This window comes from Andrena cerasifolii, chromosome 1, assembly GCF_050908995.1.
Source record: "Andrena cerasifolii isolate SP2316 chromosome 1, iyAndCera1_principal, whole genome shotgun sequence".
In the NCBI taxonomy this organism is placed as follows: Eukaryota; Metazoa; Arthropoda; class Insecta; order Hymenoptera; family Andrenidae; genus Andrena; species Andrena cerasifolii.
Genome location: NC_135118.1, coordinates 32,177,684 through 32,192,494, shown reverse-complemented (window position 1 = coordinate 32,192,494; position 14,811 = coordinate 32,177,684). Strand labels below are relative to the sequence as shown.

General features: G+C 41.0%; 3 protein-coding genes across 4 annotated transcripts; 2 read left to right on the top strand and 1 right to left on the bottom strand.

Moving 5' to 3' along the window:
- Positions 1-106: 106 nt before the first annotated feature.
- Positions 107-2,526, top strand: LOC143376052 (uncharacterized). The gene is made up of 3 exons (XM_076825874.1): positions 107-555; positions 645-906; positions 975-2,526. The coding sequence occupies exons 2-3, from the start codon at positions 713-715 to the stop codon at positions 2,158-2,160; spliced, it is 1,380 nt and encodes a 459-aa protein (XP_076681989.1). The 5' UTR covers positions 107-555; positions 645-712; the 3' UTR covers positions 2,161-2,526.
- Positions 2,527-4,246: 1,720 nt separating this feature from the next.
- On the top strand, positions 4,247-11,435 carry LOC143376091 (clavesin-2). 2 transcript variants are annotated; one of them, XM_076825957.1, is made up of 7 exons: positions 4,247-4,389; positions 6,712-6,972; positions 7,102-7,261; positions 7,330-7,391; positions 8,599-8,792; positions 10,414-10,627; positions 10,793-11,435. In XM_076825957.1, the coding sequence occupies exons 2-7, from the start codon at positions 6,798-6,800 to the stop codon at positions 10,996-10,998; spliced, it is 1,011 nt and encodes a 336-aa protein (XP_076682072.1). In that variant the 5' UTR covers positions 4,247-4,389; positions 6,712-6,797; the 3' UTR covers positions 10,999-11,435. The 2 variants fall into 2 exon arrangements, with proteins under 2 accessions (XP_076682072.1, XP_076682081.1); XM_076825966.1 differs by lacking the exon at positions 4,247-4,389 and adding an exon at positions 4,672-5,163.
- Positions 11,133-14,504, bottom strand: LOC143376047 (putative serine protease K12H4.7). Its single transcript, XM_076825861.1, has 10 exons — positions 14,200-14,504; positions 13,945-14,126; positions 13,660-13,843; positions 12,844-12,892; positions 12,637-12,772; positions 12,498-12,564; positions 12,105-12,315; positions 11,893-12,025; positions 11,645-11,814; positions 11,133-11,567 (listed from the first exon to the last, which is right to left on the bottom strand). The coding sequence occupies exons 1-10, from the start codon at positions 14,395-14,397 to the stop codon at positions 11,452-11,454; spliced, it is 1,446 nt and encodes a 481-aa protein (XP_076681976.1). The 5' UTR covers positions 14,398-14,504; the 3' UTR covers positions 11,133-11,451.
- Positions 14,505-14,811: the final 307 nt, after the last annotated feature.

Genomic DNA, 14,811 nt, shown 5'->3' with positions numbered 1-14,811 from the left:
ATTCCTTATTCGTTATTATTTATTCGGTTGCAGCATTGCAAATCTTATCAATAAAATTGTAAATAATCGAGATGGATTATATTCTTCTCCCGTGCTCGGTGGAGATATATTTCTTTCAGCGTGTTTTTGCTACGATTTAAGTTCCGATGATTCGTGATATCGTTTATATATCATACATTTATTATATTTCGTACAATCTTTTTACATTTCTCGCATGTTCTTGCGCCGTCCTTTTTGTAAATACATAGAAAGACAAATTCCAAATATGACTTCATCAAATTTATCATTCCTACGTGATTAAAACACTTCTAGCTTATAAAACTGGCATTACATCATGTTTCTAACTAGGAGATTTAAAGACGTGTAAAAATAAAGAAGAAAATCGAATTTCAAAATAGACGTAGATCTAAAATACAATGAAAATCAGTTTGCCCGCATCTACCGGGTGTATTATCTTTCAAATTTTAACGGCGATGCTAGGGTTACGTGGGGTTACATATCAACTGAAGTTGAACGCTGTCGTTTCGAAGATTTCTGTACGTTAAAGACTTGAAGGTAGATATTACTTTAAGAATTAATTTGACATAAATATCTACCCAACAATAAGCTCAAGTCAGAAATGAACGAAGTTTGAAATCACGCAGAGTTCTGAAGGTTATGTTATATTTGCCGGCTGTCATATCGCAGAAGGCACGAGATTTCACTCGGTGTTATGGAAAACCATTTTGCAACGTTGAAATTAGTAGATCCGGATAGTGATCGCACATTAACTAGAGCTTTTAGTTATTCTGAACTGCCGTTCACTCGTCAAATTCGCATGCAGCAGTCTTACCAGTCCGGGAATCCAACCGGCTTGGTTAGACAATATAGTTGTGAACAAATTTATGACGAAGCTGCGAAGACCAGGTAAAAATCCAAGTACATTCGCGAGGATCATTTCGTCCTTAACCGATAGTTCTATCTTCTGATTCCAGGCATTTGAAAATATCAGAAGTGGTGCGTAGTACTTACAACGAATCTAGAAACGCATGGCAGTCTGTGCTACCTTACGCTCCATCCTCTAACGCGTCTAGCTGGCAATTCAGCGACAGCAGTAATGCGATACAGGTGACAAAGATTGCGCCCAAGGAGACATCCAACGAAATAGAGTACATGGACGTTGAAAATGTGGATTCGGTACTAGAATCTGAATTCTTACCCAATCGCGAATCGATAGACGCCGGCATATTAAGCGCCAAGGAGCAGTTCCCTTGCAGCGATTCTAAGAAACTTGAGAACGTAACTGTCGAGGGAGGAGACACCGATAGTTCGAAGGGGACGGATAGGAATACTTACGATAGTATAAAAAAGAAACTTAGACCCTTAGTGGCTAACACGAAAGCTGCAGGCAAGAGGAGAAGGAGCATGTGCTGTTGCAATCTAATGTGCATCTGCATGGTTCCAATCGTAGTAGGATTAATTTCATTGCTTATTAATCCTGTTACATACCAGATTTGCGATCGCTCTGCACTTTTCCTGAACGCGACTGCTGAACTGCAGCAGAAGATATACGGGCAGGAAAACGCAATGGCTAGCCTCGCTTACAGTTTGAACTACGATCGTTTTCACCTGAAAGTGATCTGCCTTATAGGAGGGACGGGAGTTGGGAAATCTTATACCATGGAGATTATAAGAAAGAATTTTCCAGCTGAGAAACGAATCGTTGAACAGAACCTGGCGCTGGGCTACAATATAGATATGAAAGCGCTGAAGTCCTTCGATTCCTACGACCTGTTAATAGTAGAGAATTTGAAAATGAGAGATTTAGAGGTTTTTAATAGTATATTAGATGCGCTGAAGGAGAACGAAGGTAGATGCATCACGGTGTTTATGATTTTTAACGTAGAGAACGTGGACGATTATTTGACGCGGGATGTGGATTTAATAGAAAGTAACACGGCGATCACCGGATCTACCGGAAAAAGGAACATCGATATATCCGTTATTCCGTTCGAGCCTCTGGGCGAACCAGCGCTAGAGATGTGTATAATGGAAGTAGCGCGGCACAGTGAGTTAAAACTTACGGAGAGTCAGATAAGCGAGATTAAAGAAAGTTTGTTACTTTCTGATAGCGGGTGTAAGGGAGCTTACGCCAAGGTACAAGTAATTGGTAGAGAATAGATTTAAAGCCGCTGCTTATCCTTACGAATAATGTTCCTTTGTTAAATGTTAAGGAGCTCCTTGGGACTGAACAATTCTGATTGCTCAAAGTAGATTGAGGCTGTTACTTAATTTCAAACTACCGATAAAAAATTGGCCCGACCACCACCGGAAACGTGGCGTTGTCACATTTATACCGTTTTTATCGTTCATTACTTTCACATTCCCGATTTCAAGATTACATTGTTTAGTGTAATTGGGAAATGAAATTCCTTGTTTTCAATGGGAAGTGAAGGTTTATATTACGAAGGTTGGCCAGTGTATGCCTGTAATATTGAAATTCAATGTTGTTCGTATTTATAATAAAATGATTGAGATGAAACTGAAGTATTATGTTTTCTATTTATTTTAGGAATGATGCATCAGGTTGTGGGAATGTTGCGTAAATTTTGTAAAAGTAGCCACGCTTACGAGCAAAGTCTTCTCGCCGTGTAATTTCTCCATCCCTAGTCGAAGCGTTTTTGCGGGCATAAGTAGTCACATTTCACTTTCCGATGATAACCATGTAGTCGAGCTGTTGCGTGTTAAAACTTGGTAAGAAAACAGTATTCTGTTGCGGTTACATGTTTACGAATTCATGTTTCTATAATTCCTACCACTCCACAGAGCCGTTAGAATGTATCCTCTTATTTATCTAACCCCCTCGGTATACCTTATGAAAGTTTCATCAAAGCTTCCGTAACTTTTACATTTTAGATTGTTAAGCGAAGATACCTACAAATGTTACGATGGTTACGTGGCTAGTGTACAAACATTTTCTGACTTCATTTTCCAGTGATAAGTTTTAGTACATCAGTAACCTACTGCAAGGTCGAACCTAGCGGAAAAGAAATTTCCCAGTTGCTCGTTACGTGGATTAATGACGTAACGTAGAAAAATTTACGTGAAAACTTAATAGAATTTTCTTTCCGAGCATTACGCGTAGGGGCGGATTTGAAGATTTGGCGCACTTGGACTAGTGTCTGCCACCCTTTCCGCGATATATCGTCAAATATTTTAATTTAAAACAGTCGAGACAATTTCAAAATTAATTAAATATGGCAACTCTCATATGAGTTATTGCTAATTCATTACATGAAAAGGAAAGTGAATTGTTTTTAAAGTTGTTTCAAGCCTCTGTGTTTAAACCATTTCCAATTTCTTTCGCTCAAAATTTGTCGCTTCCCAGTATTTGATGCTTCCCAAAATTTGATACTCCTTAACATTTGCCGCTCCCCAAAATTTGCCACTCCCCAAAATTTGCCACTTCCCAAGATTTTTCGCTCTCCCAAATTTGCCGTTCCCCAAAATTTTACGGTCCCGAAAAATTGCCGTTCTCCAAAATTTGCCAATTCCCAAAATTTTTCGCTCCCCCAATCCCCGAAAATTGCCGCTCTCCAAAATTTGCCACTCCCAAAATTTGACGTTCCCCAAAATTTGCCGCTCTCCAAAATTTGCCACTCCCAAAATTTGACGTTCCCCAAAATTTGCCGCTCTCCAAAAGTTGCCACTTCCCAAGATTTTTCGCTCTCCCAAATTTGCCGTTCCACAAAATTTTACGGTCCCCAAAAATTGCCGTTCTCTAAAATTTGCCACTCCCAAAATTTGACGTTCCCCAAAATTTGCCGCTCTCCAAAATTTGCCACTCCCCAAATTTATCGCTCCCCAGAATTTATCTCTCCCCAAAATTTATCTCTCCCCAAAATTTATCTCTCCCCAGAATTTGTCACTCCCCAAAATTTGCCGCCCCTGATGACGCATGATTATATCTTATGATTATATCAATAAAAAGCTGTTGATTTTGAAGAGGAAGAAGTGGTTACGAAATTGAATTACTGCCGCGCATCGTTTAAGGTTTAAGTGAAAGATTATACCAGTCTGCGTACATATAAAAGAGGAAAAATGCACAAATCGGGGCACTTCAGTGATTTTTACATCTACGCAAAGTCACAGGATCATTTAATCGCGATATCAGAAATTATTATCCTCCGTTTACGAAAGTACATAGTTGATCATCGGAGTTTCATAAAGAGAACTTTGGCAGGATCCAAGTTGTCCATCAGAGGGTTGTTCGCTTGTAGCAGGGCACCGAAACGCAGCCCATCGGAGGTGGAACTAGAAGAAAGGTGCGACTGGAAATTATAAAAGAGCGATCAGCAGTCAAGAGGAGACAGTCTCCTCCAAGTGTTCACCTGCGCGACTACCATTCGGGTATGTTAATTTTTCTTCGACACTACGAAATCTATGATTTTCGGTATCCTCTAAGAAACTCCACTCAAGTATTTAATCCGCATCGTCTTTTGCCAAAATAAATATTTCCTGCAAGAAAAAAAAAATCAAGAATATCACAAAATTCGAAAACCGAACACATGCCAGGTGTTAACGCTGTGCTCTTTCAGATATTACCGAGTTCATTCCCAAACGTTTTAATCTTGAAACAAGCGACGCAAACGATTGTAGTGTTACATTTTTGTATTAGACAAAACTGTTTGATACAGTTTATCGAAAATGCTCGGAAAATAAACCAAGGTGCTTTTACTTCTTATCGTTACACCGTTCTTCCGTACAGTCGAACAATTCTCTGACTTCTAAGAGGAAAATGTTGTTCGGCTATAAAATCGTAGTAGATTTCGATCGCATTACACCGTACTCCAATCACGATCCGCGATCAAGTTCAATTGGATGTACGTCGCAAGAATTTTAGATACGAATAGTGCGTTGCGACCTTGCCTTTAAAGGTCGCCAATTTTGAAGGTCAAGGATACATCTATTAGCTATTAAACTAGCTTACATTATTTCCAAAAATATCGAATGATTAAGGCGCTGTTAAAATACACGTGTTTTAGGACGCCCACTTGTTGCAACTGAAAGTTGTAAAAAAAAACAGCGCCATAAGAAGTGACAATAATATCTGCGTCATTGAATTAATAAGTTACACCAAACAGTGGACCTGTCGCGTAATAACGTGCAAGGCATACAATATCGGTAAGCTGTGTCTTTAAAATGGCAATCTCTGTTGCCATTTCTAACCGATTACACAAATTACGCAATGCTATTTCTTATTTTCCACGATTTCCCACGAAGCGTCAGGTTCGTTCGTTCCCTCGTTACCTTTTTGCCGAATTCAAGTTCCGCTTACTCGAGAGAGACCTGAATACCTGCGGAAAAATAAAATCTTGGTGAGAATCGGTCAATCTAATTGACGTAATATTTTCTCACGGAAGAAATGACCGTCGACGGGGTGAACGGCAATCGGTATCGGAGAAAGAACGAGTAGAGTAATAAGCTAGATAAATGGCACTTTCTACGCGGAAGATATTTGCGCGGCTTACTTTCCTAGAGTCTTGGTAACTTGATTCGTATTAGGTACGTTCATTAGCGGGGAGCACGTGAGACGTTTCGCGGCTGAAACCTTATTATTCTGCAAATGTAGGATTTTATATGCAACGCGCATGGAGTAACGGTCGTACAAGAACGGCCCTTGAGTGGTCAAGGATGTCCTCGCGTCGCAAGGTTCTGTTTGTCTCCAAGCCTCGAACTTAACACCTCATTCTGGCATCGTCTATGTCTAACAAGGGGACATCCCGAAGCCGGAGATTCAAAAAATTCTGAAACTTCGTGAATATGTAGGGAATTCCCCCCTGATTACAACGCAATTTTTCTTTGCTGCCCAAATTCACTCTACGGGGGTGAAATTGACCCCTGAAAATCCGCTTATTTCCCGATTTTCTGTTATAACACGTGAACTGTATAATAATTTTTTTACCAAATGCTAGATCTAATTAAAAGAAGTAACTTTTGCCTCGAAACATTTTTTCTATCCCTTCTTTTTTTTCGAGTTCGGGATCTTCCCTTGTAAGTACTGTTCGTCTCTAATTCCTGAGTTCCTGAAAGTTCTCATTAGCTCGAAATCTGAAGAAAAAAATTTCTCAATCCCGGGGCGTTAGATTGAACTAGGCACGAGGAGGTAAAACATAGGCAGTGCCCGAGGTGTTGCTTAATGGGATGATAGTGAAATTTAATCGATCCATGTTAGGGGACCATACAGAATCGGGAAACAAAGATGGGTGAGCAACCCGAGTCGATTATGTAATCGGAGAAAGTTGTTGCGAAACGGCTGGCTCTCTTACGGCATGCGTTGGGATCGCGAGCCACGTAATGCTCCCTGGTGCTCGTGCCCGGTTCAAGATTATATCATAAAGCGGCGGAATTGTTATGTCACGAAATCACCAACGGTTCAATAATACTTATATTTGGTATTACGAAACGACCCGGCGCGACCGTTCGCCGCACGAGGGAAAGAAAGTACCACGAGTGTATATCTGCCCCGACCGCCGCGCCGCGTAACTTTCATTCGCGTCGTGACTTTGAAAGCGGCCGCGAAATTATGTCAGTGGCTCGTTAAAGAGAACGCACCTGGCCACCGGCACCGAGAGGACAAAGAAGCTCACGTGGCCTCGTTCCGCCGAAAGCGAAGGAAACGAGCGTCACGCAATGCCTTCGAAGTGAAAAATAATTCGAATAATTTCGTAGAGTTTCAACTAATCGATAACTGCCTGGATTTGCAAAATTTCCCGTCGTTTTCCGCTCCTGATCGAGGCGAAGTTGGACCAACGAGAATGGGAGCGATCGAGTGGGTAACCGGGGAGGACAGCTACGTCTGCCCCCTTCCGAAAGAGACGCAGCAGATCGCCAAGGAGGAGCTCAGGGAGGATAAAAATACGCGGGACCAGGCCCTCGAACAGATACGTAATTGGATAAAATTGAATCCGCGTATTCAAAACTGCCGTCTTGGTGAGGGGATGACGTTTACCTACTTTACGAAATATATCTTTCGCGCTGTTCCAAGTCCCGCAGTCTGTAATGTCCTACGTCAAAGGTGTCGTGTTTTTAATTAATTAATGTATTCCTATGCTCCGTCAGATGCGCAATTTATATTGAGATTCTTGAGATGTAAAAAGTTTAACGTCCCAATGGCCGAAGAGGCCATCGAGAGGTATTTGCTGCTCCGCCAGGTCTATCACCCGGCGTTCAACAATTTAGACGTCACCGAACCGACCATGGAGGAGCTGTTATCTTTGGGGTAAGATAGGGAAAAGCGAATGCCTAGTTTTGTCGTCACTGTAATTCGTATTTGTTGTTTAACTTTAGATATCTGTTCGCCGTGCCCGGGCGCGACACGAAAGGCCGCCGCGTTATAATCGCCAGACCAGGTAAATCTTAAGCTCCTCACTAGTGTTCCTGATTTCTCTATATTTTTTGTTTCTCGGGAAATCAGAAGTGAGATCATATTTCTTGAGAATTCTCGAGGAATTGAGAAAAATATTGGAAAAATTATATTTTTGGAATAATGTTGATAATATTTATCAAAAACACAAGAAAACTTTAACTATATGATTATTCCTGTCTAATTTATACAAAAGTTGTGTAAATTAAAAAATAGATATTAAATATAATTGGTAAATTTATTTATTTAATACAAAACTTTTACAAAGCGAAACATTACTTTTTGGTTTTAAAATTTTCTTTTTAAATAGTACAATGCGTCTAATGTAGCGTCAGCGAATCAATTTCTTTTTTGTGGTAAAATCTGTTACTGTTATAATTTCACGTTTTATATATATATCTAGCTTGGTTGTTAAATGAAAAAATGCGTCTTTTGACCCTTTTGGAAGAAATTCTGGATCACGCAAAAATTTTATACGGGATACAATAGTCTTATCTCCTTTTTTCTATATTTCTTCTTTAATAGCCACAAAAAAACTCATTAGGTACTTAATTCAGTATACAATTTTTCTAAATTTTTAAATAAGAATTTAAGAGCACCTTCAGCAATTATTAATATCGAATCTTCTGTACTGTGATTTTCTATTGGAATTCATATAGGTTCTAATGTTATTAATAAGATGTATTATAAATTGTAGATGTGGTTAAAGATTCGCGATATAATATTTATTTATAATATTTTTCCTAGACTTAAGTTTCTCGAGAAATTATAGTATTTCTCGAGAAATAAGAAATAAGCAATTATAAAATTTCTCAAGAAGGAACACTACTCCCCACCAGCCGTCAACACTCTCCTTACTCCAACTGTAATTAGGCATAATTTTCTACTTGGACAAATTCTAGAGACACGCGAACAATATTACCGTCGCGTTGCCATTTTCTCCCCCACTTGTCGCGAATATTTTCACGCGACGTTCTCCTCTCGAACGATTGCAGGGTGATCGAATTTATTTTGCGAAACGCTCCAACTCGTTCCCGAGGAATTTAACCGAGGAACCTTTTCCAGAATCTATCCCCGTGCAATTACGATATCGAATGGAACCGAGTGTCACATGTGTACCCACCTTTGAATTTCGCAATGTATTTGTAATTACATATTCATCTGTCCCTTTCACGCGTGCAACGCGTTCGCAGGTGTGTTCGATCCCCACAAGTACACGAACGCGGACATGTGTCGCATTCACGCGCTCACTTACGAGACTTTGATGGAAGACGAGGAGAGCCAAGTGAGGGGTTTCATCCACTTCGCCGACGGTGCCGGTGTTAGCTTCCCTCATCTCACGCTCTTTACTCCGAGGGAAGCTGTCCGCATCGTCAAGAACGGCGAGGTAGGCCGCCCCTTCTTTACCGTTTTCCAGCAGCTTCATCGGGAACGACTGATAGCTTTGGCCGCGAGCACATAAAGGGCGGTAAGCGATAACATTCAAGCAAATCAAATACGACAATGTTGACGCTTGCCGCTTGCAGCTTTACCGCTTACCGCCCTTCATGTGCTCGCCGCCTCAGAAAGCAAATCTTTCCATCTGGTCGGACGCTTCCGTCTCAAGGAAAACAATGCAATAACTTTTTAGAACAATTCGAAAAACACGGGACGGGTTGATCGGTTCTTCAAATCCTGGTGCTCCACTTCTAAATGTTAATCAACGTTCAGATAACGATTGCCAATTTAGCATTCGAAACAGTTGCAATTACAAACACTGTAATTACACGGTACATTTATGCTACCTTCTTGCCAAACTGCCTAATGCAGAGTTTCCCAACTGTTTTTGAGTCGCGACCCCCTTTGATAATGTTTAAATAACCTTTGATATAAGGTGAGGTACATTTAATAAGCTAAAGAAAACACATTAAAAATAGGTATTTCAGAATACAATTATAATTTAATAGTATTTAATTATCTTGCTTAGTGCGATGGTTCTGCTCGCATCTGGGTAACCAGCTTTTCTTTTTTCATTTATGAAAAATCAGTGTTACATCATTAATAGAATATGGCAATGTAACCATATTAAAATAAATAGGGTAAAGGTAACAGTAGTTGACCATGTATCTGTAGTTGACAACTTTTCAGAAAAACGTGAAAAATAAAGTTTTTAGAAGTGGAACTATCTCTTTTCAACAGCGCGCCGCGGCTCCTATTACCCACAGGTCGCCACTTCTAGAAACCTTATTTTTCACGTTTTTCTGAAAAGTTGTCAACTACTGATACATGGTCAACTACTGGTACCTTTACCCTAAGTACCAAGAATCGTCAACTAAAAATAACCGGCGCGACCCCCGTCCAGAAAAAACTTCGCGACCCTTTTGGGGGTCGCGACGCACAGGTTGGGAACCACTGGCCTGCTAAGATTTAAGTACTACCCTTCTTTATATTTATGTATCATTGACCGTCTTTCTTTTTTTTATTTTTCTTTTTTAGTAACAATGGGAGTTTATCACCCGCACTATAAATAAATATTAACCAACACTTCTAACAAGGGAAAATCCCGAACCAAAAATTCAAAAAATTCTGAAACTTTGTGAATATGTAGAGAATTTTCTCCTGATTACAACGCAATTTTTCTTTGCTGCCCAAATTCACTCTAAAGGGGTGTAATTGACCCCTGTAAATCTGGTTATTTTCCAATTTTGTGTGATAACTCGGGAACCGTAAAATAATTTTTTCACCAAATGCTAGATCTATTTAAAAGAAGTAACTTTTGCCTTGAAACTTTTTTTCTATCTCTTACAGTTCGCGAGTTACAAAATAAAATCGGAGAATAGCCGAATTTTCAGGGGTTAAATTCACCCCCTCCGAGTGAATTTGGGCAGCAAGCAAAAATTGCGTTGCAATCAGAAGAAAATCCCCTACATATTCACAAAGTTTCAGAATTTTTTGAATTTCCGGATTCAGGATCTTCCCTTGTAAGATGACATTACCGAATTCATTGACGAACAAGCCTCTTATTTTAGCGAACCATACCGATGCGACACAAGGAAGTTCACGCCATTAATACGCACCCTTCCGTGAAATTCGCTCTCGATTTCGGCTTGTCATTGATCTCCGAGAAGATCCGAAAGCGCGTGAAGATTTACACCAGTCTGGAAGACGCGATCAATCAAAAGATGGACACCAGCGTACTGCCCAAGGAATACGGCGGCACGATGCCTATGAAAGAAATGATCCGTACGTAACTGGCGAGGAATATCCTCTCTCGCCATTCTTTAAATTCCCACAAGCGCGCCTCCAGCAACTTCACCAGTGAAGAGCACTGTTGCTTCCTTTGCGCGCTTTTAAATGAATAAAGCCCAGCTACTTTAGCGCGCAGCGTAACACGATCTGTTTGCGTAGAACTCTGGAAGAAGGAGTTAGAAGAATCGAGGCCGACGTTGCTGAGCCACGACAAGATGAGAGTGTGCTTGGAATCGTACTCGGAAAAGGCCCGGGAAGGCGCAGTGTCGGCTCTGAAGCAAGGCTTCGGCTGCTCGGATATCGGCTCCAGTGATTCCACCATGTACGGTATCAGCGGTTCCTTCAGAAAGCTCGAGGTCGATTGAACGACTCTAAGCAATCGGCAGGAAACACCATTACCGCGACTGTGCGAACTGTATTCGCTTTGATATTCTTCATGTAGCAAGTTATTCTTGGTAACCGGCATGTTAATCGTAAGCAAGAGAAATAACGCTGAAACTTCGATCTCGGTCGGTACAATGTCCCCTTGTGCTCGGCGATTTGTTTTATTTTTAATTAAGGTTTTAATAGGACGACTTTTAGAGCTAGCAAAATAGCATTATCTTTAACAGTGGGATGTTAGAGACTTAGAAATAAGGAAGGATCGCGCAAAATCCGAACAGCTTCGAATTCGTTTTCTATGTACGCTTAAACAATTAGGACTACGTTTAATATTACAAGCTACACGTAACTCCATGTTGGCACACGAGCTGCTGTGAATAAGCCTCTAACGATGGCAATAAATGCATATTTTTTACATCTATTTCACTGCTGTTTCTTTAATCGCTGCTACTTATCCAGCTGCCAATCAGCTTTCGCACCTTTGCCCTGGCTTGAACAAGATCTCGAACGTCCGTGGGTTTGTCGTCGTAGAGGTCGCCGCAATGCGACGATCCTGAAAAGAGATTAGATTTGCTGATCGAATATCTCGCAATGCTTGGCGCGATTCGCGGCGAAATCTCATCCCATTACCTTTAATAAGTATCGCCGGCGAATCTTCGTTCAAGTCTTCAAGAACTGATAGAGCGTGCCACGGATCGACGTCCCCGTTTGTGAAGATTACCTTTCGCAACTCCGGCCGCAAACCTCCGTACATTATGTTCGTGCGCCTGACTCTTGTGTTCAAGAAATCGCTATCGTAACTGCAAGCAGAGAACGTGTAGCGCAATACGTAATAGCTGAACACTGATTTCCTAGAAAGCATGTTTCATGGTACGCACTACTCTCCGTATAAATCGACACACAGATTCGTGAAGAAGCTCAGCGGGAACAATGTCCCAAAGATTGACTTGGTTGAGTTTGTCGTTTGGTAATAACCGTACTCCGTGCAGGTCTGATAGAACCACTGTCTCGCTGAAAATGTCAATTTGTAGAAGCAGAAATGGCACGTGCAATGCGAACTTTTCTTTCATTATAATTCATTATAACGTACTGATGTCGGGCTTCGCGTTCCAAGCTTCGTCAGTGTAACGTTTAACGAACTTGTTGTAATTATTTTCCAAACAGTTGTCCTTCTGCGACACAAGGTGGGCCAGTCTCTGCAGGGGACTGCCCAAATAGGGCGCGGTCATATTTCCACAGCAAGCAGCAATTTTCCTTTGTCCGTTCACCACGTTGTCAGTTTGAACGGTACCGGCAAAATACTGGCGGGCAAGAAGTATACGACTACAAACGTTACGTGACCAAAGAAAGTTCCTGTAAATTTTCTTCAACCGCTATTTATTTGTTCGCGAAGTAGAAAGCACGATACTCGGTACTATTTCATAACGTACTGCATAAGAACGCGCAACGGTACCGTGGAATTACACTTTCTACGAAAGCATACCTCGGCTAAGGTGTTCATAAGATATCCAAGGTCATTCGGAGAGTTTACATCAGGTACATCGCACAAACTGGAACATTTCACATAATTAGTGTAAGCCGCGTTACGTGACGTTGAGGAAAAATAAAGGAAGGGGCATTACTTGAAATAATTTTTCAATTTTTGCGGTCCCTGTTTAGCGGCCAACAACTCCTCGACCGCGTCGAATGCGGCTTTGATATCGTCAACGCATTGCTGGCTATGCCGACGAAGCGACTCGGTCACAACTTCGTAATACTCTTAAAAAAGGAGCGAAGTTTTTGAACGTAAGGCAGATGCTGAAGGAATTACGCGAGGTTGCGTGGCTTACCGTGAAAGTCGGCCTTCGCAAAAACTGGAGCACTACTTGCCAACGCACCCTATAGAAATAGCTGTTAATAGTTTCCCCGGAAATAGATTCAGGGGACTAGGTAGTCAGAAACTCGATTTTTTTTTGTATTTTTCGAAAGTACCACCCTTCCCGAGTAAAATGCCGTTTGGTTTGTGATAAAATTCGCAAAATTAAGGATTTTACAGCCGAAAAGGTCGGGCGCGTCATAAACCGTTTCTGCGCGCTAGGTAGACTAATTCCTCTTCGTTTTGCAGTGATTGCGAAAAAACGGAGGTACAAGTCGATTTGAAAAAAAATCAGCATATGTGAAACATGTCTAGCTGCGACCTGAACCTACGCGTAAGTCTGAGAAAACTTCTGTTTTGACAAAAAAAAAATAAAATGGTTCCTTTCCCTGGCGAAAAATCAAGTTTCTTTAAAATTTGCCATTTTACAGCCGCCATTTTTATAATTTTTATATTTTTTCTTTTTCAATAGGTTCAGGGCAAAGTATCAATTTCAGAGAATATTTCACAATTCAATTTCTTACGGCCAGAATCACTGCAAAATTACAGCGGCTCCAGAAAAAACACCTATATATCAGGCAACTGTAGCGCTGTCATACACATGTATATATTATTCAAATAATTTTTTTTTACTGTTTATAGTATTAACAAACATTACCCAAAAGTACTAGTCACAATTTGTATTCATCTCCTTGTAATTAATTCGCAAAAAATACTTGATTTTCGAGCGACCTGGCTACCTAGTCCCCTTAAGTTACCAGAAGGGAAGCGAAAAGAAAAGAAAGGAAACCTGAATGAGATGAGGGTATTTTAGTCTAGCCCAGGCTGCCATATTTCCGGAGTAAGAGCCTCCGAAGACGATGACAGTACTATTTTCAAATCGTTCCTCCTTCTTCTTAGATTCGATGAAGTACGCTATATCGGCCAAAGCTTGATCCACGCTCAGGTATTGCAAGTTTGCGGAGGCAGTGTTCCTTAAAACGCATCAACGGCACGGTAGACGAATGTTAATAAGGCCATGGTATTTTAGGTGAAAGTGAAGGAAATCTTTTGACGCGATCTGATTTCTTCTTACCCAGTCGGTTTACTTTTGCCGTAATAACGATGCTCGGTGTAATACATCATTGCGTTATGATTGGAGGCGATGTCATGCATTAAGCCAGTCTTTAAGAAACCAGTTGCTATTTCCCATTCCCCTCCGAGCATGATGGCAATTGGTCCACCTTCTTTAAAGAGGGCAGCATTTTCGTAATACCTCTGCCAGAATAACACAGCAAAGATGCATGAATTCGTTATCGAGTTCTCAAGGATAACTTCATTTAGCGCCTACCATCGACCAAGTACGGTTGTCCCGAGGGTTGAAGTGATCGAGGGGCTGCTCGATCCAAGCCTCGTCAATAGTTTGCGCGCCGATCGTATGCGAGGTGTCTGGCTCCTCTAAGCCATGAAATTGAAATCCATGAAGGCCAACGCCATGACCGACTCGAAAGGTGAGACACAATGTGAGCAAAACACTTAGCAAGATCATGTCGAATCCTTAAAGCAAGAGGACTCGTGGGTGAATTCGAAGATTTAACTAGCACGATTTATAGAGCACTGACTTATGAAACTTTCTCGACGAGTGCTTTAATACGCGTCGTCGAGATACCAAATAGGTCCCTACTTAAATTAAATCTTATCGAATGAATTTATCTGATAAACTGGTGCAAGTAATTCACCAATGACGGTTGAAGTCAGTAGGTGCGCGTGGATACCTATACTCGATCCAGATGGAAAGTACGCGCTTGTTCCATCAAAAGTATCGAACTGTAAATACGGACACGGGTACTTGAAAGATAATGTGTATCGGACGAGTGCGTCAATTGGTTCGATCGCGATAGCTCTTCGTATCAAACGAGGCAGTAAAAAGAAATGTTTGTAAACTTGTATCTTGCCCTACGAG

Excerpts from the sequence above, each read along its gene's own strand:
- LOC143376052 (XM_076825874.1), top strand. The coding sequence starts at position 713 with ATGGAAAACCATTTTGCAACGTTGAAATTAGTAGATCCGGATAGTGAT. Across the intron at positions 907-974 it reads GACGAAGCTGCGAAGACCAG|GCATTTGAAAATATCAGAAG; the intron begins GTAAAAATCCAA and ends TTCTGATTCCAG.
- LOC143376091 (XM_076825957.1), top strand. The coding sequence starts at position 6,798 with ATGGGAGCGATCGAGTGGGTAACCGGGGAGGACAGCTACGTCTGCCCC. Across the intron at positions 7,392-8,598 it reads CGTTATAATCGCCAGACCAG|GTGTGTTCGATCCCCACAAG; the intron begins GTAAATCTTAAG and ends ACGCGTTCGCAG. Across the intron at positions 8,793-10,413 it reads GCATCGTCAAGAACGGCGAG|CGAACCATACCGATGCGACA; the intron begins GTAGGCCGCCCC and ends CTCTTATTTTAG.
- LOC143376047 (XM_076825861.1), bottom strand. The coding sequence starts at position 14,397 with ATGATCTTGCTAAGTGTTTTGCTCACATTGTGTCTCACCTTTCGAGTC. Across the intron at positions 14,127-14,199 it reads ACAACCGTACTTGGTCGATG|AGGTATTACGAAAATGCTGC; the intron begins GTAGGCGCTAAA and ends TTATTCTGGCAG. Across the intron at positions 12,026-12,104 it reads GAACGCGAAGCCCGACATCA|CGAGACAGTGGTTCTATCAG; the intron begins GTACGTTATAAT and ends TGACATTTTCAG.